The sequence below is a fragment of the Mesoplodon bidens genome, assembly GCF_964165515.1.
Source record: "Mesoplodon bidens genome assembly, chromosome: 16".
NCBI classification, from domain to species: Eukaryota; Metazoa; Chordata; class Mammalia; order Artiodactyla; family Ziphiidae; genus Mesoplodon; species Mesoplodon bidens.
This window is the reverse complement of record NC_138173.1, coordinates 6,873,404-6,898,576: the sequence shown is the minus strand read 5'-3', so window position 1 is coordinate 6,898,576 and position 25,173 is coordinate 6,873,404. Positions and strand designations below refer to the sequence as shown.

Below are 25,173 nucleotides of genomic sequence, written 5' to 3'. Positions count from 1 at the left end.
CCAGGGCAGCAGGGCGAGAAACTGAAACGACCTCCACATGTGAAAGGAAAACTCTATTTTCAGAAAACATTGTCTTGTACATTGAAAAGCCTAAAGAACCCACCAAAAAAACCTTAGGGCTAATAAACAAGTTCATAAAATGAAAAATCAACACCCCCAAATCAGCTTATTTCTATACACTAGCAATGAACAATTTGTAAATTAAACTGAGAAAAAATTCCTTGTCAATAGCATAAGAATAATTTAGGAATAAATTTAACAAAAAGAGTGCAAGATTTAGTAAGCTGAAAACTACAAAACCTCATTGAAAAAATTTAAAGAAGACCGAAATAAATGGACATCCTATTTTAATGGGTCAGAAGACTTAATATTGGTAAATGATAATACTCTCCAAACTGATCAGAGTGAATGCAATTCCTATCAAAATCTGTTTGTTTTTTTGCAGAAATTTACAATTTAGTTCTAAAATTCATATGCAAATGTAATATACAGAATATCCAAAACATCCTCAAAAAGAACAAAGCGGGAGGGCCCACATTTCCTGATTTCCAAACTGAGTACAAGCCTACAGTAAAAGACTGGGGTGCTGGCATGGGGACAGACCTACAGATCAACGGGAAGGAAAGAGGCCAGAACTAAACCCTTACCTGTAGGTCAACTGCTTCTTCAAAAAGGTGCCAAGAGACTTCAGTGGAACATTCATTTCCACTAACAGCGCTGGACAACTGAATATCCACATACAAAACAGTGAAGTTGGACCCCCAACCTCATACCATATACAAAAGTTAAACACAAAATGGACCAAATACCTAAGTATAAGCACTAAAACTATAAAACTCTTTAGGAGAAAACATAAATGTTATGTGTTCATGACCTTGGATTTGGCAATGCTCCTTAGACACTCAAAGTAAACAATAAAAAGACAGGTAGGGGCTTCCCTGGTGGCACAGTGCTTGAGAGTCCACCTGCCGATGCAGGGGACACGGGTTCGGGCCCTGGTCCGGGAAGATACCACATGCCGCGGAGCAGCTGGGCCCGTGAGCCATGGCCGCTGAGCCTGTGTGTCCGGAGCCCGTGCTCCGCAACAGGAAAGGCCACAGCAGTGAGAGGCCCGCGTACCGCAAAAAAAAAAAAAAAAAAAAGCAACTGTTAACAAAGACATGGAGAAACTGGAACCCTCTTACCTTGCTGGTGGGAATGTAAAATGGTGCAGCCACTGCGGGAAACAGTTTGCCCGAAAAAATTAAAACATAGCGTCACGGAACCAGGCTCATTCGCCCAAAGCACAGCAAGCCAAACGCCCAGAAGCTGAGCTTTGCAGCACAGAAAGGGCTTATTCACCAGACACCCAAGCAGGCAAACCTCAACCCCCCAAGGCTTGGGTTATTTACGGAATGAGCTGAGGCGTAGGGCGTGAGCGTGGAGACCTGGGGCAAGGTGATTGGCGATAAGGAAAAGGGGAGTTAACCCTCGTTCTGAGCAGGTGCAACTAAGCTACGTGCTTCTCCACGGGATGCCTCTTCTGGGAGGGGAGTGCTGGGCTCTCTGAGGTCAAAGGGCACTGATCAGACATTTGAGCACGCGCAGCTGGAGGGTCGGGGGTCTCGACCAGTCTTAGCTGGCTCAAGCTCAGAGTGGACACAGCTGAGTCCGAGTTCTTGAAAAACAACTCGGGCAAGCAACTTGTTTAGGCTACGCGACCCTTGGAAGACAATTAAATCAAGCTTGATGAGGGAAGGCGCGTTACCGTTCATTATTTCTTAAGCAACTTACCGTTTAGTGGATCCCACTGACACTACCCTCGCTTTCATTAGTCACCATATGACCCAGCAAACCCACTGTTAGCTCTACACTCAGGACACGTGAAACGTATGTGCACACGAAAACTTGAGCGTGAGTGTTGGTAGCAGCACTATTTATAACCAGTAAAAAGTGGGAAAAGGCTCAGTGGATCCCCCTGACTGGCTGCTTCATTCTTTCTCTCCCTGAGGTCTCTCACCCTCCTGGGGAGCTTGGCTGGGCCCAGTGAGTCCAAGGACCACTGTCCTCACACCTTTTCTCTGTCCAGTTGAGCTTCCTGGATAAGCTCCAGGAGGCTCAGATTAAGGTGAGCCTTAACAGCAAAGCCACCGTTAGCCTTTGAGTCTAGCCCCCAGGCCTGCTTTACCTTGGGGACAGGCAGTCCCCCGTGGTATGGCATGGCAGGGGCTTGGAGCCAGAACTTCACAGCATGAAGCCACCCGTACGTGGAGGCAACTGTGTGTGTGCATCTCCTAGTGCCACCACGTGGGTTCCATGAGCAAGCATGTGAAGATCCTGGCACAAACACTGATGCCTTGCCTGACCTTTTCTGATAATATAAACAATGCTTGCTTTATCAGAAATTAAATAGTGGATTTGTTCTCCTATTGATTGGCTGTGTCCCGTTGAATCTGCCTAGTTATCTACCTCTGTATCTCCAGCACCTAAAAAGTGCTTTACATCAAGTGGGTGCTAAGGTAACATGAATGAAGGAATGAATAAATGAATGAACTATTTGCTGAGTGATCTATCCATCTCCCCCTCATTCCCTAACAGCACCTTTCACGTGCTTGGTGTTCAGAACATGTTTGACGGATCAGCTTTATGTTTGAACGTATAGATGGTGTGCTTACTCTCTCCTAAACCTGTAGTCAGGTGCCCGTTGGCTCCACTGACCTTCTTGTGGGGTTCTGAGCTGTAACGGAGGGACCCTGAGCTTCAGATATTGGGTTGTGTCCTGGATTTGCCACTTATGAATGACAAAGAACATTTCTGAACATAGACTGTGCCAAGCCCTCGGGGAAACATTTTACACCATGGCCTTCTTGCATCTCAACATCTTTATTATGAGTCATGCACTGTGATCATCCCATTTTACAGGTAACAAAGCAGAGACTTGGGGAGGACAGCCTCTTGTGCTAAGGCGGATACTTAGTGGCAGGACCAAGATGCAAACCCTGGTTTAACCCCAGCTGCCACTCCCTTGATCATCTGAACCACGTCAAGCTATGTGACATTAGCCACTAAACCTTCATGCCTCTATTTCCTCATCTCTAAAAGAGCTAAAATACCTTCCCTGCCTAACTGAGTTGGTTATTTGATTCAAGTAGGAAATATGTCAGAGGCTTTAAAAAGGGAAAACCTCAAAACTAATGTAATAATTATGATTCTCTGAAATAGAACTTATCAACACCTTCTTATTCTCTAGTCCTGTGAAATTGTATTTGTTCAGTGGACACATTTAGATATGCTAGGCATTTACCACCTTGACACCATGTGTTTGAGATTCAAAACAATATTTGAGAATAAGATATTCTGTATATGCCATAAAAATGTTTTCATAAAAAATAGTTGAAGGCATGTGAATAGACACAGTTCCTAAGAGCCTATTATGAAAGCTTCAAATTAATCATAACAAGGCCTCCCCCCCAGCCCTTTCCTTGTCAATAGCATAAGAATTTAGGAGTAAATTTAACAAAAAGAGTGCCAGATTTGTAAGCTGAAAACTACAAAACCTCATTGAAAGAAATTTGACCGAAATAAAGGGAAAGACATCCCATTTTAATGGGTCAGAAGACTTAATATTGTTAAGGTGATAATACTCTCCAAATTGATCAGAGTGAATGCAATCCCTATCAAAATCCCAGTTTGTTTTACTGGCAGAAATTTACAATTTAGTTCTAAAATTCATATGCAAATGTAAGAGATACAGAATATCCAAAACATCTTCAAAAAGAACAAAGCGGGAGGACCCACATTTCCTGATTTCCAAACGGACTACAAGCCTACAGTAAAAGACTGGGGTGCTGGCATGGGGACAGACCTACAGATCAACGGGAAGGAAAGAGGCCAGAACTAAACCCTTACCTGTAGGTCAACTGCTTCTTCAAAAAGGTGCCAAGAGACTTCAGTGAACATTCATTTCCACTAACAGCGCTGGACAACTGAATATCCACATACGGAACAGTGAAGCTGGACCCCCAACCTCATACCATATACAAAAGTTAAACACAAAATGGATTAAATACCTAAATATAAGCGCTAGAACTATAAAACTCTTTAGGAGAAAACATAAATGTTATGTGTTCATGACCTTGGATTCGGCAATGCTCCTTAGACACTCAAAGTAAATAAAGACAGGTAGGGGCTTCCCTGGTGGCGCAGTGCTTGAGAGTCCGCCTGCCGGTGCAGGGGACACGGGTTTGTGCCCTGGTCTGGGAAGATCCCACATGCTGCGGAGCGGCTGGGCCTGTGAGTCATGGCCGCTAAGCCTGCGTGTCCGGAGCCTGTGCTCCGCGGCGGGAGAGGCGGCAATGGTGAGAGGCCCGCATACCGCAAAAAAAAAAAAAAAAAAAAAAGTACCTGTTGACAAAGACATGGAGAAACTGGAACCCTCTTACCTTGCTGGTGGGAATGTAAAATGGTGCAGCCACTGCGGGAAACAGTCTGTCCAAAAAAATTACAAAGCATCACGGAACCAGGCTCATTCGCCCATAGCACAGCAAGCCAAACGCCCAGAGGCTGAGCTTTGCAGCACAGAAACAGCTTATTCACGAGACAGCCAAGCAGGCAAACCTCAACCCCCCAACGCTTGGGCTATTTATGGAATGAGCTGAAGCGTGGGGACTGAGCTTGGAGGTGTGGGGCAAGTTGACTGGGGATAAGGAAAAGCGGAGTTAACCCTTATTCTGAGCAGGTGCAACTAAGCTACGTGCTTCTCCACGGGATGCCTCTTCTGGGAGTGGAGCGTTGGGCCCTCTGACGTCAAAAGGGCACTGATCAGGCATTTGAGCATGCGCAGCTGGAGGGTCGGGGGTCTTGACCAGTCTTAGCTGGCTCAAGCTCAGAGTGGACACAGCTGATCATATCTGATAAGGGTATAGCATCCAGAACATGGAAAGAACTCTTACAACTGAACAAGACGAATACTGAGTTAAAGAATGAGCAAAGGATTCGAATAGACATCCTCCAAAGGTCTACAAAGGGCCAACAACCACATAAAAAGCTGCTTAACATTTTTGCTCATTAGGGAAATACAAATCAAACCCACAATGAGATATTATTTCACACCAAATAGGATGGCCGTCATTAAAAACAAAGACAAAAGTAACTGTTGGGGCTTCCCTGGTGGCGCAGTGGTTGAGGGTCCGCCTGCCGATGCAGGGGACACGGGTTCCTGCCCCGGGCCGGGAAGATCCCACATGCCGCAGAGCGGCTGGGCCCGTGAGCCATGGCCACTGAGCCTGCGCGTCCGGAGCCCGTGCTCCGCAATGGGAGAGGCCACAACAGTGAGAGGCCCGCGGACCGAAAAAACAACAAAAAAGTAACTGTTGACAAGGACATGGAGAAACTGGAACCCTCTTACCTTGCTGGGGGGAATGTAAAATGGTGCAGCCACTGCGGGAAACAGTTTGCCCGAAAAAATTAAAACATAGCGTCACGGAACCAGGCTCATTCGCCCAAAGCACAGCAAGCCAAACGCCCAGACGCTGAGATTTGCAGCAAAGAAATGGCTGACTCACGAGACACCCAAGCAGGCAAACCTCAACCCCCCAAGGCTTGGGTTATTTACGGAATGAGCTGAGGCGTAGGGCGTGAGCGTGGAGACCTGGGGCAAGGTGATTGGCGATAAGGAAAAGGGGAGTTAACCCTCGTTCTGAGCAGGTGCAACTAAGCTACGTGCTTCTCCATGGGATGCCTCTTCTGGGAGGGGAGTGCTGGGCTCTGAGGTCAAAGGGCACTGATCAGACATTTGAGCACGCGCAGCTGGAGGGTCAGGAGTCTCGACCAGTCTTAGCTGGCTCAACCTCAGAGTGGACACAGCTGAGTCCGAGTTCTTGAAAAACAACTCGGGCAAGCAACTTGTTTAGGCTACGTGACCCTTGGAAGACAATTAAATCAAGCTTGATGAGGGAAGGCGCGTTACCGTTCATTATTTCTTAAGCAACTTACCGTTTAGTGGATCCCACTGACACTACCCTCGCTTTTATTAGAGTCACCATATGACCCAGCAATCCCACTGTTAGCTCTACACTCAGGACACGTGAAACGTATGTGCACACGAAAACTTGAGCGTGAGTGTTGGTAGCAGCACTATTTATAACCAGTAAAAAGTGGGAAAAGGCTCAGTGGATCCCCCTGACTGGCTGCTTCATTCTTTCTCTCCCTGAGGCCTCTCACCCTCCTGGGGAGCTTGGCTGGGCCCAGTGAGTCCAAGGACCACTGTCCTCACACCTTTTCTCTGTCCAGTTGAGCTTCCTGGATAAGCTCCAGGAGGCTCAGATTAAGGTGAGCCTTAACAGCAAAGCCACCGTTAGCCTCTATTTCCTCATCTCTAAAAGAGCTTAAATACCTTCCCTGCCTAACTGAGTTATTTCATTCAGGTAGGAAATGTATGTCAGAAGCTTTAAAGAGGGAAAACCTCAAAACTAATGTAGTAATTATGATTCTCTGAAATAGAACTTATCAACACCTTCTTATTCGCTAGTCCTGTGAAATTGTATTTGTTCAATGGACACATTTAGATACGTTAGGCATTTACAACCTTGACACCATGTGTTTAAGATTCAAAACAGTATTTGAGAGTAAGATATTCTGTATATGCCCCAAAAAACTGTTTTCATAAGAATAGTTGAAGGCATGTGAATAGACACAGTTCCTAAGAGATTATGAAAGCTTCAAATTAATCATAACAAGGCCCCCCCCAGCCCTTTCCTTGTCAATAGCATAAGAATAATTTAGGAATAAATTTAACAAAAACAGTGCAAGATTTAGTAAGCTGAAAACTACAAAACCTCATTGAAAGAAATTTAAAGAAGACCGAAATAAAGGGAAAGACATCCCATTTTAATGGGTCAGAAAACTTAATATTGGTAAGGTGATACTCTCCAAATTGATCAGAGTGAATGCAATCCCTATCAAAATCCCAGTTTGTTTTTTGTAAGAAATTTACAATTTAGTTCTAAAATTCATATGCAAATGTAAGAGATACAGAATATCCAAGACATCTTCAAAAAGAACAAAGCGGGAGGACCCACATTTCCTGATTTCCAAACTGAGTACAAGCCTACAGTAAAAGACTGGAGTGCTGGCATGGGGACAGACCTACAGATCAACGGGAAGGAAAGAGGCCAGAACTAAACCCTTACCTGTAGGTCAACTGGTTCTTCAAAAACGGTGCCAAGAGACTTCAGTGGAACATTCATTTCCACTAACAGCGCTGGACAACTGAATATCCACATACAAAACAGTGAAGTTGGACCCCCAACCTCATACCATATACAAAAGTTAAACACAAAATGGACCAAATACCTAAGTATAAGCACTAAAACTATAAAACTCTTTAGGAGAAAACATAAATGTTATGTGTTCATGACCTTGGATTTGGCAATGCTCCTTAGACACTCAAAGTAAACAATAAAAAGACAGGTAGGGGCTTCCCTGGTGGCACAGTGCTTGAGAGTCCGCCTGCCGATGCAGGGGACACGGGTTCGGGCCCCGGTCTGGGAAGATCCCACATGCCGCGGAGCAGCTGGGCCCGTGAGCCATGGCTGCTGAGCCTGCGCGTCCGGAGCCTGTGCTCCGCAACAGGAGAGACCACAGCAGTGAGAGGCCCGCGTACCACAAAAAAAAAAAAAAAAGGTAAATTGGACTTCAACAAAATTGAAAAACTCTGTGCATCCAAAGATATGAACAAGAAAGTGAAAACGACAACCCGCAGAACAGGAGGAAATATTTGAAAATCATATCTGATAAGGGTATAGCATCCAAAACACAGAAAGAACTCTTACAGCTGAACAACAGAAAGACGAATACTGAGTTAAAGAATGAGCAGAGGATTTGAACAGACATCCTCCAAAGCTTTACAAAGGGCCAACAACCACATAAAAAGCCGCTTAACATTTTTGGTCATTAGGGAAATACAAATCAAAAGCACAATGAGATGTTATTTCACACCAAAAAGGATAGCCGTCATTAAAAACATAAAGACAAAAGTAACTGTTGGGGCTTCCCTGGTGGCGCAGTGGTTGAGGGTCCGCCTGCCGATGCGGGGGACGCGGGTCCGTGCCCCGGTCCGGGAAAATGCCACATGCCACAGAGCGGCTGGGCCCATGAGCCATGGCCACTGAGCCTGCACGTCCGGGACCTGTGCTCTGCAACGGGAGAGGCCACAACAGTGAGAGGCCCGCGGACCGAAAAAAAAATAAAAATAAAAAATAAAGCAACTGTTAACAAAGACATGGAGAAACTGGAACCCTCTTACCTTGCTGGTGGGAATGTAAAATGGTGCAGCCACTGCGGGAAACAGTTTGCCCAAAAAATTAAAACATAGCGTCACGGAACCAGGCTCATTCGCCCAAAGCACAGCAAGCCAAACGCCCAGACGCTGAGATTTGCAGCACAGAAACAGCTTATTCACCAGACACCCAAGCAGGCAAACCTCAACCCCCCAACGCTTGGGCTATTTATGGAATGAGCTGAGGCGTGAGCGTGGAGACCTGGGGCAAGGTGATTGGCGATAAGGAAAAGGGGAGTTAACCCTCGTTCTGAGCAGGTGCAACTAAGCTACGTGCTTCTCCACGGGATGCCTCTTCTGGGAGGGGAGTGCTGGGCTCTCGGAGGTCAAAGGGCACTGATCAGACATTTGAGCACGCGCAGCTGGAGGGTCAGGGGTCTCGACCAGTCTTAGCTGGCTCAAGCTCAGAGTGGACACAGCTGAGTCCGAGTTCTTGAAAAACAACTCGGGCAAGCAACTTGTTTAGGCTACGTGACCCTTGGAAGACAATTAAATCAAGCTTGATGAGGGAAGGCGCGTTACCGTTCATTATTTCTTAAGCAACTTACCGTTTAGTGGATCCCACTGACACTACCCTCGCTTTTATTAGAGTCACCATATGACCCAGCAATCCCACTGTTAGCTCTACACTCAGGACACGTGAAGCGTATGTGCACACGAAAACTTGAGCGTGAGTGTTGGTAGCAGCACTATTTATAACCAGTAAAAAGTGGGAAAAGGCTCAGTGGATCCCCCTGACTGGCTGCTTCATTCTTTCTCTCCCTGAGGCCTCTCACCCTCCTGGGGAGCTTGGCTGGGCCCAGTGAGTCCAAGGACCACTGTCCTCACACCTTTTCTCTGTCCAGTTGAGCTTCCTGGATAAGCTCCAGGAGGCTCAGATTAAGGTGAGCCTTAACAGCAAAGCCACCGTTAGCCTTTGAGTCTAGCCCCCAGGCCTGCTTTACCTTGGGGACAGGCAGTCCCCCGTGGTATGGCATGGCAGGGGCTTGGAGCCAGAACTTCACAGCATGAAGCCACCCGTACGTGGAGGCAACTGTGTGTGTGCATCTCCTAGTGCCACCACGTGGGTTCCATGAGCAAGCATGTGAAGATCCTGGCACAAACACTGATGCCTTGCCTGACCTTTTCTGATAATATAAACAATGCTTGCTTTATCAGAAATTAAATAGTGGATTTGTTCTCCTATTGATTGGCTGTGTCCCGTTGAATCTGCCTAGTTATCTACCTCTGTATCTCCAGCACCTAAAAAGTGCTTTACATCAAGTGGGTGCTAAGGTAACATGAATGAAGGAATGAATAAATGAATGAACTATTTGCTGAGTGATCTATCCATCTCCCCCTCATTCCCTAACAGCACCTTTCACGTGCTTGGTGTTCAGAACATGTTTGACGGATCAGCTTTATGTTTGAACGTATAGATGGTGTGCTTACTCTCTCCTAAACCTGTAGTCAGGTGCCCGTTGGCTCCACTGACCTTCTTGTGGGGTTCTGAGCTGTAACGGAGGGACCCTGAGCTTCAGATATTGGGTTGTGTCCTGGATTTGCCACTTATGAATGACAAAGAACATTTCTGAACATAGACTGTGCCAAGCCCTCGGGGAAACATTTTACACCATGGCCTTCTTGCATCTCAACATCTTTATTATGAGTCATGCACTGTGATCATCCCATTTTACAGGTAACAAAGCAGAGACTTGGGGAGGACAGCCTCTTGTGCTAAGGCGGATACTTAGTGGCAGGGCCAAGATGCAAACCCTGGTTTAACCCCAGCTGCCACTCCCTTGATCATCTGAACCACGTCAAGCTATGTGACATTAGCCACTAAACCTTCATGCCTCTATTTCCTCATCTCTAAAAGAGCTAAAATACCTTCCCTGCCTAACTGAGTTGGTTATTTGATTCAGGTAGGAAATATGTCAGAAGCTTTAAAAAGGGAAAACCTCAAAACTAATGTCACAATTATGATTCTCTGAAATAGAACTTATCAACACCTTATTCTCTAGTCCTGTGAAATTGTATTTGTTCAATGGACACATTTAGATATGCTAGGCATTTACCACCTTGACACCATGTGTTTGAGATTCAAAACAATATTTGAGAATAAGATATTCTGTATATGCCATAAAAAACTGTTTTTTCATAAAAAATAGTTGAAGACATGTGAATAGACACAGTTCCTAAGAGCTTATTATGAAAGCTTCAAATTAATCATAACAAGGCCTCCCCCCCAGCCCTTTCCACTTTGTTCTCCCACTGACCTGCCCTGATCCACGGGATCCAGGGGAGGAGCCTTGGTCCACGGGAGCCCGTGATGCTCCTGGAAAGCACAAAGCTTTGCATTAATTGAGGTGATCTACGTTCCACCGTTAAGTTGGTTTCACTTGTGAATTCAGGAAAACAACTTGTTGACTCAATTGTTTGACCATATTCACAGCTAATTTTATTTAGAGCAATCACACACAAACTATGTTTACTGCAGTTCTGAATAGAAACCACCTGTGTGCCATCAGGTTACTTAAGCAGATAGCTTGAGCAGTTGTTTCTACTTTCTGTTCCTCTAGTTTGAGTTCCCATGTTTTGTATGTATCTGTTCATGGGGATGGTGAGTTGGACTCGGGCCCTATATTCTCTGAGGCCCAGAACTTCTTCCTTGGTACATCAGTGTGGACCCTTCACTACTCTACAAATACAGAGGAAATTGACAGACTACGGAGGGATTAGAGTGTTTAACTAAACTCGGTTCATGCCAGGCCTTCTGGCAACTAAAACATACTCCTTCTGTATCAGGGCGCATACTTTTTCCCCTGATGCTGTGGAAACCCCACAGGTCAGAGCTCACAGCTTTCTTGTTTCCTACTGTGTTCCCAGTGTTGACGCAGAGCTTGATACACGTAGTAGGTGCTCAGCGTGTGTGTGTGTAATAAAATGTCACAGTTTGAAACATAGCAGAGAGTAAAAAAGCAAGCAAATGACTTTCCAACTCAGCTGGCGTTTGTTTATTTCCTTACATTTCACCAATCAGTGTGCTAAACACATTGAGATGTCATAGAATCCAAGCGCGAAACTCGATGCACTTGACTCATCAGGAAACCTTGCAGGTACTTCCTTGCAGGCTATTAATAGTTGTGACACCTGTAACCAACATCTGAATCCCCACTCATCAGATTAGAGGCTGTATGTTAGGGGTGTGATAGAAGCCATGTGTGGACATGGGACAGTAACGAGAAGTGACATCCCTAGAAGGAAGACATAAACCGTGTGTAAACAAGAAAAATATGAATATGGATATTCATGCCTCTGCTTTTCCTCATACCACTAAAGAAAACTGGGTGTGTGTGCATCCTGGGCTTTTGTTGTCTGGAAGAGGGATAGTGAGGGAAGGAGTAGAAAGAATACATGAGGGTACGGGGAATCCAGGCTATATTCGAAAGGCGTTTGTGGTGTTCTGAGAGGGGGTGGGGAAGACAAGGCTTAAGGACATTTTCTTGCAGTTGTGAATGTACTTCTCCTTTACCATTTTGAAAATCTTTTAATTTTGACAAAATTATAGATGCACGGGAAGTTGCAGGTAATTCCTAGAGGTCCCATGTACCCATTTTTTCACTGGTTTGTTTGTTTCCATTTGTTTGCTTGAGAGATGACTCCAAAGGGTTAAACTGTCTGGCTCTTAGATTGGTGTTTTCTCTGACTGTGGTATCCTGCTGTGACAGGCCACCTAAAGGTTCTGCTTTTAATGAGTCATATAGAACTCAGACACAGTCATTCATAAAAGCACATCAGCCTAAGTATATTTAGTGGGCACAGTGCCCTAAAAAAATCTAAATGGATTGAGAAGTCTACCTACTGACACACAATGATTGATATTCATAATTATGATTACAAATCACCCATGAAAAAATATTTGTGGTCTCTGTTTAAGGAGACAAAAAAGGATGAAATGAACCTATGGATTCTGTAGCCAAAACCCAGAAACAAACCAAATGCTCACCAGTAGGGAATCAGTTAACTAAATTATAGTACATTTAGTCAATGGAAGACTATACACACAGGAAAAAATGAAGAGATCTATACAGATACACATATAATACATATATATGTATTGTCACGGGAAACGTCCACAATATGATAGTCATTTTTTTAGTGCTATAAAAAAGTCTTTAATAGAACCCCATCTTTGCACATGTTTGTGTGACTCACCGACTATCTCCATGTTGTCAAATCCAGAGGTCATTTCTTTGTCACCTTCCTTGACCTCAAAGCAGCATGTGATGCAGAAAAGGTCTCATCTTCCTTCAAGTACATCCTCCTCTTGCTTCCTGAGACACTGTATTCTCTCGGTTTTCCTCTGGGTCCTTCCTTACCCGTCTCCTCTTCACCCGCTCTCTGACTAACCTTGAGAAATGGGCTGCTCTGGGGTCTGGTGTTAAATTCTATTCTTTTCTTGGGCTTTATTTTCTCCCTCGGTGATCTCATAAGGTCTTTGGGCTCTAAAGGCCATCCAAGTGGTGATGACTTGAGATACCTATTTCCACCCCTGACTTTCCTCCCCAGCTTCTGGCTCAAGTTCAATTGTGAACCTGACAACACAGCAATCTGTGTAGCTGAAGATAGTGTTTTGACCTGCTGCCCTCCAGAATCTCTCCCCCTACTCTCAGGTGTCCCTATATGTGACCTAGCTCTTGCCTGTCTTCTGGTCTTATATCTTAACCAAGTTTCCCCTCATTTACTCTGCTCTGACCAATCCTACCTCCCTTCTGGTTCTTAGATAGAACAAGTTCATCCTTAACTCAGGACTTTTGCATTTGGTAATCTCTCTTCCTTCTGGTTTTGAGCTGGCCGATCCCCTCTTGTCATTCAGATCTCAGAGGAGCACATCAGCACACCTACAGTTGCTCTTATCCCCTGATAGCTCTCTACACCTTGTTTTATTTTATTCATAAGTCAAATTTTATTATCTGTCTTCCTACTGAAATAGTGTCTTCATTAGAGCAGGGAATAAGTCCATCTTATTGAAACCTGTAGCCAGAATATCTTTGAAGAGTTCTTGTCACAGAATAGGTGCTCAATTACTATTTAAGAGTGTATAGAAATAAAGTTTGGAAGAATATATACCAAAAAGTTAACAGTTGTTACCTCTGAGTGGGCAGTCGTTGAGGAGGTAAATTATGAATTGACTTTCTACCAAGGTATGTTTCAGTTAGTCTTAAATTATTTGAAATGAAGTTGCATTCCTTTAACAATTAGAAAAATTAGTAAACATATTTTCAATTAGAATAAAATGGTTAATAAAATGTTGATGTTTTAAAATAAACTATGTTTAATTAGAAGATGCATTTACGTGGGATACTTTCTTGAGGATGTTAGGTAAGTAACATGTTACTATATATAGTAAAATACCTATGATTTTGTAAAAGCCCTGAAACATGAAGCAGCAGAAACATTTCACCCAGTTCTCTTTCCTTTGAACTTGACTGCTGTATTTCTCATGAATCATTTAAATTGATTTCTTCTTATGTAACAAGATCAAATCATTAGCTTAATGATAACTTATGCTTATTTTTCTTTAAATTATATTTTACCTCTTTATTTGGTATGTTCATCCTGAACAGGTTTACTTGTTCTTTTTATAAGCATACTAAATTTGTAATATTAGCTGTCATTCCCAGGTCTGAATGTTAAGTCAACATATGTTTGAGAGACCTTCAACTTATCAAGTATTGCAGGTTTCTGATTGTTTTGGAACCTCTTCTGATACCCGTGGACTTAGTTCAAGGCCAGTTATTTATTTTTTTCCTAATAGGATGGTTAATTGTTTGCTTTGATCACTCAAGTGAAGCATCTTACCATATATAAAAGTCTAGCTGCAGTCTGTGTTGTGACACCCTTACCTTTCTCATCACAGACTCTCCTCCTCAGAAGTTTTGTGTTAGATTTGCAAAATGACGAGCATCTTTTTGATCTGGGGGATTGTAGTAGCAGTGTGCTGTTGTTTGTGGCTTGTCCTTGGAATGAGGAGAAGGTAAGGAAAGATTTACTTTTAAATTGCATTTTTGTTCATTCATTTAATGTTCTTTTACCTGCACTGTTATACCATAAAGTGGGTTTTCTGTACTTACATATGCTAGCATTTTCTTCCTTAATTTTTTTAAAGTAAAAAATTTTAATTTAAAATTTTGAAAGTATCTTTTTTATTATATCTCACAAAAGATATAATGGCTAAGTTTCCTTTTTAGTATTGACATATACTAGTGGTAATGTAAAAATGGACAAACTTGTTAAACATCACTGACAGAAATTTTATGAGATCTCTGTGTGTGTGTTTATGTGTGCATATAAAGAGAAAGTCTGTATTAGTAAGGATATAAGTGGTAAGTGGATCTGCAATTCCTATCATGTGGATTAAATAGATGCTCTGACTAAATGTTCTTTTTTCAGCTAGTTCTTGTGTATTGTATACACTCAGTCTAAGCTGGGAAAGAGTATAGGGCCTGAATTCATCATTCTATTACTATTTTCTTATTAATGATAATCAACCATGGCGAACTGGGAAACTGTTAAATGTATGAGACATCACTTTTATTTGTATGTATCATTTATAATTGGTTCAAGAAATACAAATAGAATCAGATATATAGCCATGGTTTATTTAACTTCTGATTGCCTCAAAGAGTATTGGGGGGGAGGTATGTAAATATTCTCTGCTTTGTCAATCCCCCAAGGACAGAATTACCCACAGCATATCTTCAGCTATGTAGATTGCTGTGTTGTCTACCTTTTACAGGTTTTTTTGTTTTGTTTTGCCCTTTATGGTATTTTAATATTAACTACCAGGACTGGTAGTTTCTAGTTTTAATTAAACCACTTATCTGCAAACTATGAAAATAAAAAGAATTATTTTCTGCTATGTTATTCTACCAAGAGGGATAGTGGTTTATGTTGGAAAATAAATGTTTATATTCTTAAATAAAAACACTGAAAAGAGCATCAAAGAGTATTGAATTATAACCAATAACTATGTCAATACTTACCTTACTCAATTTCACTTTATAATGTGCTAATTTCTCAAAGATTCCCCTCTGTAACTATCATTACAGAATAATAATATATTTAAACTATGAAGATATTGAAAACTTCAATTCTGCAATCCTTTTTGTCATTCAGGATTCTATATCTTTAGGAAAACAATCAGATGAAACATTTTGAGATACTTAGGCAAACGATGCTTAGCAAAAATATAAACACTAGAATGTAGTTTCATCTCTACACTGATAGGGAAAATCTTGTTGGCCTGGTTGATCCTTTTATCCTTATGCGAAGAGTGAGGATCACATATTAGACATTCAGTGTTTGCCGAATGCATGGATGGATGGATTTAGCTCTCATTTTCACCAACGTATCATGTTACTAGGTTAATATAACTCATTATTTTAGTAAAGGAGTAGGGCCCCACCCACCAAAAAAGTATCAATAAACTATAGAGTTTTGAGGTTTGAAGTCAGGGGTAAAAAATTTAATGTAAGTAAATATAAATAAAGAACAATGTGCAATTTTCCACATTTACCATCTCTTTGTGTCTTACAGGAAAATGGGTGAACCGCCTCTGGAGAATGGGTTGATTCCATATCTGGGTTGTGCTCTGCAGTTTGGTGCTAATCCTCTCGAGTTCCTCAGAGCAAATCAAAGGAAACATGGTCATGTTTTCACCTGCAAACTAATGGGAAACTATGTCCACTTCATCACCAATCCCTTGTCATACCATAAAGTGCTGTATCATGGAAAATACTTTGATTGGAAAAAATTTCACTTCACTGCTTCTGCAAAGGTAACCAGGTTTGCATTTATATAGCATTAAGCTTTTTTATTTTCTACCTTTTTCTATGTCAATCTATTTAATCATTTTGACATACTCAGATGTAAAGCTGGAGATGCTGAAGAGAGTTACCCTTACATGGAGATTCTTAGAAACACAATAAACCAAATTAGACATAATCTCTTGGTATTAATCATTTAAAAAGTCAAAATTGGTATAGTCATTTCTTAATCAGCTTATGAGGGTAAAATAAAAATTAAATGTTTTACTGAACCAGATGGCATGGTGTGAATAAGACAGGTATAAACTCACTCATGTCAACAATTTCTACACAAGACCCAGAGTGTAAGTTGGAAACTTAACGTTCAACAATTGTTTTACCACACTCATGCCACACAATTGTTTAATTTTGTTAAGGAATTGACTAGATATTTTGGCATCACTTCGATGAGATCTAAGAGGTTCTTTTATAGGAAAAAATTAATCAATATTAAGTGAGTCTCTGCAAAGAAATATTAGAACTGGTCTCTGCTACTAAGTAGCTTAAAGTCTGGTTAAGATACATCTACAAATAATATAAAAGAGAACTAATGATTAAACACATTCTTGATTAGCACCAAATTAATGTGCAAATAAATGCAGAAGCATAAGAAAAATAAGAAATAGAAGACCAGAGTGGTTGTGAGGGAAGTGTCACTGATAATCTGGGACTCAAACTTGGCCTTGAAGGAAGGGCGTGATTTGGCCGTTTGTAAAATGCTATGAAATTGCATGTGGGAAGGCCGGTTTCCCTTTTTTTTGTTTTAACAAGTAGAGAATCATGAAAGCATCTAATCTGTGTTTCAGACATTTACTGGTCCTAGGTCAGGTTTAATTTCTTTTTTCACACATTTCATTTACGGTCAGGCATTTGGACACAGAAGTATTGATCCCAGTGATAGAAATACCACCGACAACATAAGTAAAACTCTCATCAAGACTCTGCAGGGCGATGCCTTGAATTCCCTCACAGAAGCCATGTTGGAAAACCTCCAACTTGTCCTGAGACCCCAGGTGGTTCCCAAGCCCAAGACGCCCGCCTGGATGTCAGAGGGGATGTATGCCTTTTGCTATCGAGTGATGTTCGAAGCAGGGTATTTCACGCTCTTTGGCAAAGATCTCACAGGGCAAGATGCACAAAAAGCACTCATTCTAAATCACCTGGACCACTTCAAGCAATTTGACAAAATCTTTCCGGCCCTGGTAGCAGGCTTCCCCATTCACGTGTTCAAGACGGGCCACTACGCCCGGGAGAAACTGGCGGAGGGCTTGCGGCTCCAGAAACTCAGAAAGAGAGACCACATCTCGGAACTGGTCAGGTTTCTGAATGACGCGCTCTCCGCCTTGGACGACGCGGAGAAAGCCAAGTCATTCCTCGCCGTCCTCTGGGCCTCGCAAGCAAACACCATTCCAGCGACTTTCTGGAGCTTATTTCAAGTGATTAGGTAATTAGCAAATTATCCATTTCTTCATTTTAGGTGAAAGCAGAAATTCAACCATTTTAACTAAAAAAAAAAAAAAAATAGTGATACCTTCTCATGCTGTCAATCAAGAATGTGGTATTCACCCTTGTAAAAGGTTAACGTGTCTCAGCTCATCCAACCCTCCAAAAACAGCTGTGACTGGTAAACACATCTTGTAGAAGCAGAGCCCTTCCCAGGGAAAGGGACGTGCTGGTACAGGGTCAATGTAGGCTGTCGGCACCAGAGCCCTTGCTCTTAACTCCAAGCTGACACCTCCTAAAGTCCATGAATTTGGTCTTTATAATCATAAAAATATCCTATGTGATTGCTGACGTATTGTCAGTGAAAAGAACAGTGCCTGTATCTTATTCATCTGTGCATTAGCTGTTTTTTCACTGTTAGTGATTGCTGTCATACTATTCGACCAACTCTGATAGCTATGAATAAGAATCATAATATATTATTATTGATGGGATTTAGCTAGAGTTTGCCTTTTAAAACTGTATATTAAAAAAAACCCTGTCTGTAACATATATTTTGCACAACGTGATGTCTTCCCAGAGTGATAGTCTTTTGGGAATTTGACATTCACATGGTTTATTTTATTATTTTATTTATTTATTTATTATTATTTTTTTTGCGGTACGCGGGCCTCTCACTGTTGTGGCTTCTCCCGTTGCGGAGCACAGGCTCCGGACGCGCAGGCTCAGCGGCCATGGCTCACACGCCCAGCCGCTCCGCAGCATGTGGGATCTTCCCGGACCGGGGCACGAACCCGTGTCCCCTGCATCGGCAGGCGGACTCTCAACCACTGCGCCACGAGGGAAGCCCCACATGGTTTACTGAATTATTCCAGTTCATTTGGATGTTGAGTGTCACATAGACACAAATTTATTATTCCATACGATTGGGAATGCCAAAGTTCCATTGAAGGCTGATAATTTTATGTCTTTAATATAAAAAATTTTTAAACAATTTCAGATATAAAAAAACATTACTAATCTTTCTCAAAGTTTAAATGCCTTCCAAAGTTTTTACTTGAGAAGGCTCTTTCTGGAATAAATTCACATATTTACAGTGAGGTTACAACACCAGTTTTCTATCCTATAGGTAAGAGTAGCCATTTCACGATAAGCACGCAAAGACTTACCAGTCAAGCATTTCTGAGACTCAGTTTACTGTGATCATGTTATATGGCTATGTTACCGGGGCACTGAGGGTCCAGTAAACGTCAATGCACTAAAGTGAAGTAGCATTCATTTCACAAGTCAAGTGTTAGAACAATAAATTATTATATAAATGGAAAAGCTGTTCTACATGGAATTACATGCATGTTAAGAGTAAATTTAAATTTCCTTTGGCATTTTAGCCAGTACTTTAGAATTGTTATCGTGGATGCAATTTTCTTTCTCAATTGCCATGCATATGACTAATTTAACCATTTAATCCTTATTAGAAACATTTATTTATAAAAGTCTGGTCAAAGTTTTACTTCTATGTAGCAGGACCCTTTTATTTTTTATAAATTTATTTATTTTATTTATTTATTTTTGGCTGCATTGGGTCTTCATTGCTGCGTGCAGGCTTCCTCTAGTTGCAGCAAGCGGGGGTTACTCTTCGTTGTGGTGCACAGGCTTCTCATTGCGGTGGCTTCTCTTGCTGTGGAGCACGGGCTCTAGGCACGCAGGCTTCAGTAGTTGCAGCATGAGGACTCAGTACTTGTGGATCGCAGGCTTAGTTGCTCTGTGGCATGTGGGATCTTCCTGGACCAGGGCTCGAACCGGTGTCCCCTGCACTGGCAGGTGGATTCTCAACCACTGCACCACCAGGGAAGCCCACGGGAGACTTTTAAGGCAACAGTTCTTGCTAACATCCAAGGACTTAAAACACAACTATAAAATAGAGTAAAAAATAAATGGAAATGTCCCTTTCCCACCTTCTCTGTATCTTGACCACCTGGTTAAAAGAAGGGGAAACACCTATTTGTTTGCAGACCTTTTGGTAGAGAAAAAACTGTTCAGTGCATCTTTTCTTTTCTTTTCTCTTAACCTTTCATAGGAACCCGGAGGCAATGAAAGCGGCCACTGAAGAAGTGAATAAAATGCTAGAGAACGCTGGTCAAAAAATTAGCTTTGAAGACAATCCAATTTATTTGAACCGGATACAACTGGATGACATGCCCGTGCTAGGTGTGTTTGCTGTGTTGTTACATGTCATTCACTGCATCCTCCTAACAGGAATTGTCAGTACACATCATGCACTTACTTGTTGCATACTTACTTACTTGTTCAGAAAAACCTGAACTTTTTTGGCCAACTCAGTATTTGTATATAACAAGTGAGGAAATGGGCGCTGAGAGGTGAAGTCACTGCCTGGGATTGGATGGTGGAGCCAATGACAGCGATAACGTGGACCTCTTGACTCGGCACTTTCAGCCTCTTCTCTGTGCTGCCCGCTCTCCCTCCTTTGTTACTGCTCTGACCAGCAGTCTTATAGTTAACGGGCTACTCATCTTCATGAAAAGAAAGGGGAAAAAGTACCATCATGAAACCACAATTAGCTGCATGGGTTGGGTGGTGGGGTGGAAGGTTATTTCATTGAAAAAATGTTTGCTTCTCTGGATTTTACAGAAATACAAAAGTACCATATTTTTAGAGTAAGAAAGAGTTTTCTCTTTGTTTTTGTTATGTTTCTCTAGAGGAAATAAACCAATGTATGCTTTCAGGGGCAGTGTGTCTTAGCGGAAGGGACGAGAAGGCAAGGAGCCCAGGCTCCACGTGGGACTCTGCCCTGCCGTAGAAACCACGGACATGTCGTTTCAGTTTTGGGGGTCTTATTTTCTCACTTGTGAAATAAATTGCTAACATGCTATGATTTTATGCACAGTCATGTGAGGAGCACTTAAAGCATGACAGTTAAAAGGACAGAGACTGGAAGGTCAGGCGAGACTTTCTCATCATATATTTCAGCTATCCTCAGCGTGTTCTTTGTATCCCTTTATGCCCTTACCAGAATGCAGGGCATAATCACACAACATCAGATAGTGTGATGATAAAAATGGGTTCTTGTAAACAATGAAGTGAAGCTGCATTAAACATCTGGAAAACTATTTCTATGTAAAAGTGTTAGTATATTAAATCTCAAAAGTGATAAACTTTGAATAATTCACATGAAAGTGATTTACTGATTTTTTTCAATTGTATTAGATGTCTAGTGTCTTGTAGAAATAAGATTATTTTTCCATAAAATTATGAAAGTCTAGTTCCCATTGATGACCAAGAAGATCATATCTTTACCAAAAGATTATTAACTCAGATTGTCAGATTAAAAATACATCCAGACACAACTGAATCATTGATCACAGCACAGAAAAAGTTTGGGAAATTTTTATCTGGCCAGCTTCCCACAGTCTCTTTAGGTTTGTGTTATAGGCTGCTAGGAGTATTTCAGACTCTACATTACATGGCCTTTAAAAATACTTTGTTCTTCCTTCTCCCTTACCTCTCCTCCTTTCTTCCTTTTAAAATCTTTAGACAGTATCATCAAGGAGTCTCTGAGGCTTTCCAGTGCTTCCCTCAACATCCGGACTGCTAAAGAGGATTTCACTTTGCACCTCCAGGACGGTTCCTATAATATCCGCAAAGATGACATCATAGCTCTTTATCCGCAGTTAATGCATTTAGACCCAGAAATCTACCCAGACCCTTTGGTAAGTGACTGTTCATCAAAGTTCTGAATCCAGAAAAAAAAAAAAAATTTCAGTGTCCAGGTGATGTCTACCCAGATTGAAATAAAGAAGAAATTTACCATTGCAGAATTCATTTGATCATTGAAACCTCAGGGACTGTCTCTTTTATTAATGTCAAATATTGATCTAATTTGGAGAATATGGATGACAGCTTGAAATCTTAATTTTTATTCCTGGTATTGGTCATCACATAATCTCTACTAGAGTATATCTGCAGTTGTGATAATAAAGCTGCTGCCTTCTTGTTCTTTAAAAATTGCCTGCTCCCAAATCCAGGGAATTAGGGGCTAATATACTGACTCTTCTAAGCTCCTGATTTGAATCCTTCTTTCTACTTCTGTCTAACAGAGAGAGGAACTAGCTGCCCAGGCGGGATAGGAGGTATAAAGGTTTCCCTTTCCCACCAGTTCTCCTTAGGTTCCCGTTTCTTATTACTTTCTGATTCGAGGTGGGGTATTTGCTAAATTACTCATAGATTGGATTAAAAAAGAAAATTACTCTTTGGAACTTCCAGGTTAAGAAAAAGATAAATTCCTTTTAAACTAGCTTATACATTTGTTTTCTTTGTATCTTTATTGCAGACATTTAAATATGATCGCTATCTTGATGAAAATGGGAAGACAAAGACCACCTTCTACAGTAATGGACTCAAGTTAAAGTATTACTACATGCCCTTTGGGTCAGAAGCAGCTATATGTCCTGGAAGATTATTTGCTGTCCAGGAAATCAAGCAATTTTTGATTCTGATGCTTTCCTATTTTGAACTGGAGCTTGTGGAGAGCTGTGTTCAATGTCCCCCTTTGGACCAGTCCCGTGCAGGCCTGGGCATTTTACCACCATTAAATGATATTGAGTTTAGATATAAATTCAAACATCTGTGAACATATGCTTGGAAAAGAGGACCCCTGATGCTGTTACAAGACTGCAGAGCATCATCATTTACCAGTCCCTTTGGACAGACATGTTTACTGGTGGTAGAACGGATGCAGCAGGTCCAGTTCTGTTCACCGGTGCTTGCTTGTGAATCTTAACATCTTGTTGATTGTTTGCACAGGCTATTTCAGACCCTGCAAGTGAAAAAAAAAAACTAGTTCCTAGAAGCACAATTATTTGTTTTCATTTCAATAAGTCAGTGAATGTTCATATAGCCACGGACTGAACTTCATTATTTTCAGAGGAAAAAGTTTTTTTTTTTTTTTTTCCAGAATGAAGATATTCCAATTGGCAAAATTTCTTTTTTTTTTCCTAAGGAAACTGCTTTATTTTTATAAAAACCACCCAACAGTTATGCAAAACATACACATTCACGTTTTAGTGAAACTGCATGACTTTTTGACCAGATATGGGGCCCTACGCGTGTAGATGTATATTATAAAAGATATTTTAAAGGATTATGTCATGCCTTCTAATAAAAAGAAAATGTTTTCAGCTTTCCTTATATCCAGGATTCATGGCTTTTAAAATGACGATCTCGATGTCCTGAGAACATTAAAGATGGTTTTAATATATTCTCTTTAGGTTTTAATTTATTTTTGCTGGAAACTCTAATGTCTGTGTCAGGTTTCAATGATCTTGTCTATCATTAGATTTCACATTAATTGGAAATTTTTTTCATAAAAGGCAGTTTTTTCCTGATATTACTAAATATGCATCTATGAAAAGAATAATTTCTTTTAAAATATTTTAAGTGCTGGAGTTATCAGCTATAATATTTTTATTGATATTTCTCTATGTATTTATATGTAAATTATATTTAACTTTTTCCTTGTACTACAAATACTAAGAACATATTATAACATTTGATAATGTTGAAATGATTCACCTTTCAGAAATAAAAGTGTGAATTTGTATGTTTTAAATGTTTAAATATTCCGAATGTTTAAAGCATTTACCTACTGATAAGCTGCAACAATTTTGTTCATTATTCATTTCTTAGAAAAAGCAAAATAGTTATTCACTCAAAAATCTCCAGCACACTTCATAAAATTCATTAAAGATTTTTAATCTTGCTATTTATTAAATTTATTAATAATTAAATTTATTAATAATATTATCATGGAATTATCTCCTACATAGGTTACTTTTCATACAAAGAAAACTAAACTTATTTAGATGTGGCTCAAGATGAACAAAATTCTTTTACAGAAAATTTGTTTTAAGCTAAATTTCTAACGTGGTTTCCTTTCCTAATGTTTTATATACGCACCTCTTGGAGATATTGTGGGTTTGGTTCCAGATCTCCCCAATAAAGCAAGTCACATGAATTTTTTTGGTTTCCCAGTGCATATAAAAGCTATATTTTTACACTATATTTTAGTCTATTAAGTGTGGAATAGCATTATATCTAAAAAAATGTACATACCTTAATTAAAAAATACTTTATTGCTAAAAAGTGCTAATCGTCATCTGATGGTTTCAACTTCTTTGAAAATTGGAGTCAGTCCTCTCAAATCCTGCCACTGCTATATCAACTAAGTGTATAGATTCTAAATTCTTTGTTATCACTTCAATAACCTTCACAGTATCTTCACTAGGAGTAGATTCCATCCCAAGATACCACTTTCTTTTCTCATCCATAAGAAGAACTCATCATCCTAACAGAAGAGGGTCAGCCTGTCCTTCGAAGCTTTGAAGTCAGGCACTGACTTCTCCTCTCTAGCTATGAAAGGCCTAGATGGCATCTTCTTCCAATAAAAGACTGTTTCTTCTACGTTGAAAATCTGTTGTTTAGTGTAGCCACCTTCATGAATATCTTAGCTAGATCTTCTGGATAACTTGCCGCAGCTTCTGCATCAGCACTTGCTGCTTCACTCTGCACTTCGATGTTATGAGGACGGCTTCTTCCCTTAAACCTCATGAACCAACCTCTGCTGGCTCCAAACTTTTCTTCTGCAGCTTCCTTACCTCTCTCAGCCTTCATAGTATTGAAGAGAGTTAGGGCCTTGCTCTGGATTAGGCTTTAGCTTAAGGGAATGTTGTGGCTGGTTTGATCCTCTGTCCAGACCCCTGAGACTTTCTCCATATCAACAATAAGGCTGTTTCACTCTCTTACTGCTCCTGTGTTCACGGGAGTAGCACTTTATTTATTTATTTTTGGCTGCATGGGGTCTTCATTGCTGCACGTGGGCTAGCTGTGGCTCGCGGGCTCTAGAGCGCAGGCCCCGTAGTTGTGGCGCACGGGCTTAGATGCTCCGCAGCACGTGGGATCTTCCCGGACCAGGGCTTGAACCCGTGTCGCCTGCATTAGTAGGCGGATTCTTAACCACTGGGCCACCAGGGAAGTCCCAGGGAGTAGCACTTTTAATTTCCTTCAAGAACTTTTCCTTTGCATTTACATCTTGGCTAACTGGTACCAGAGGCCTGGCTTTCAGCGTATCTCAATGTGGATATGCCTTCCTCACTGAGCTTCATCATTTCTAGCTTTTGATTTAAAATGAGAGACGTGGGACTCCTCCTTTTACTTGAACACTTAGAGGCCATTGTAGGGTTATTTTTTATTTATTTATTTATTTATTTATTTATTTTTATTTTTTTGCGGTATGCGGGCCTCTCACTGTTGTGGCCTCTCCCCGTTGCGGAGCACAGGCTCCGGACGCGCAGGCCCAGCGGCCATGGCTCACGGGCCCAGCCACTCCACGGCATACGGGATCCTCCCAGACCGGGGCACGAACCCGTATCCCCTGCATCGGCAGGCGGACTCTCAACCACCGCGCCACCAGGGAGGCCCTGTAGGGTTATAATTGGCCTAATTTCAATACTGTTGTGTCTCGGGAATAGGGAGGCCCGAGGACAGGGA

At 41.4% G+C, this 25,173-nt stretch overlaps 1 protein-coding gene across 1 annotated transcript; it reads left to right on the top strand.

Annotated features, from left to right (window-relative positions):
* The first annotated feature begins 14,215 nt into the window (after positions 1-14,215).
* CYP7A1 (cytochrome P450 family 7 subfamily A member 1) lies at positions 14,216-23,142 on the top strand. The gene is made up of 6 exons (XM_081258629.1): positions 14,216-14,336; positions 15,899-16,139; positions 17,034-17,611; positions 19,688-19,818; positions 21,163-21,338; positions 21,959-23,142. The coding sequence occupies exons 1-6, from the start codon at positions 14,257-14,259 to the stop codon at positions 22,256-22,258; spliced, it is 1,506 nt and encodes a 501-aa protein (XP_081114755.1). The 5' UTR covers positions 14,216-14,256; the 3' UTR covers positions 22,259-23,142.
* Positions 23,143-25,173: the final 2,031 nt, after the last annotated feature.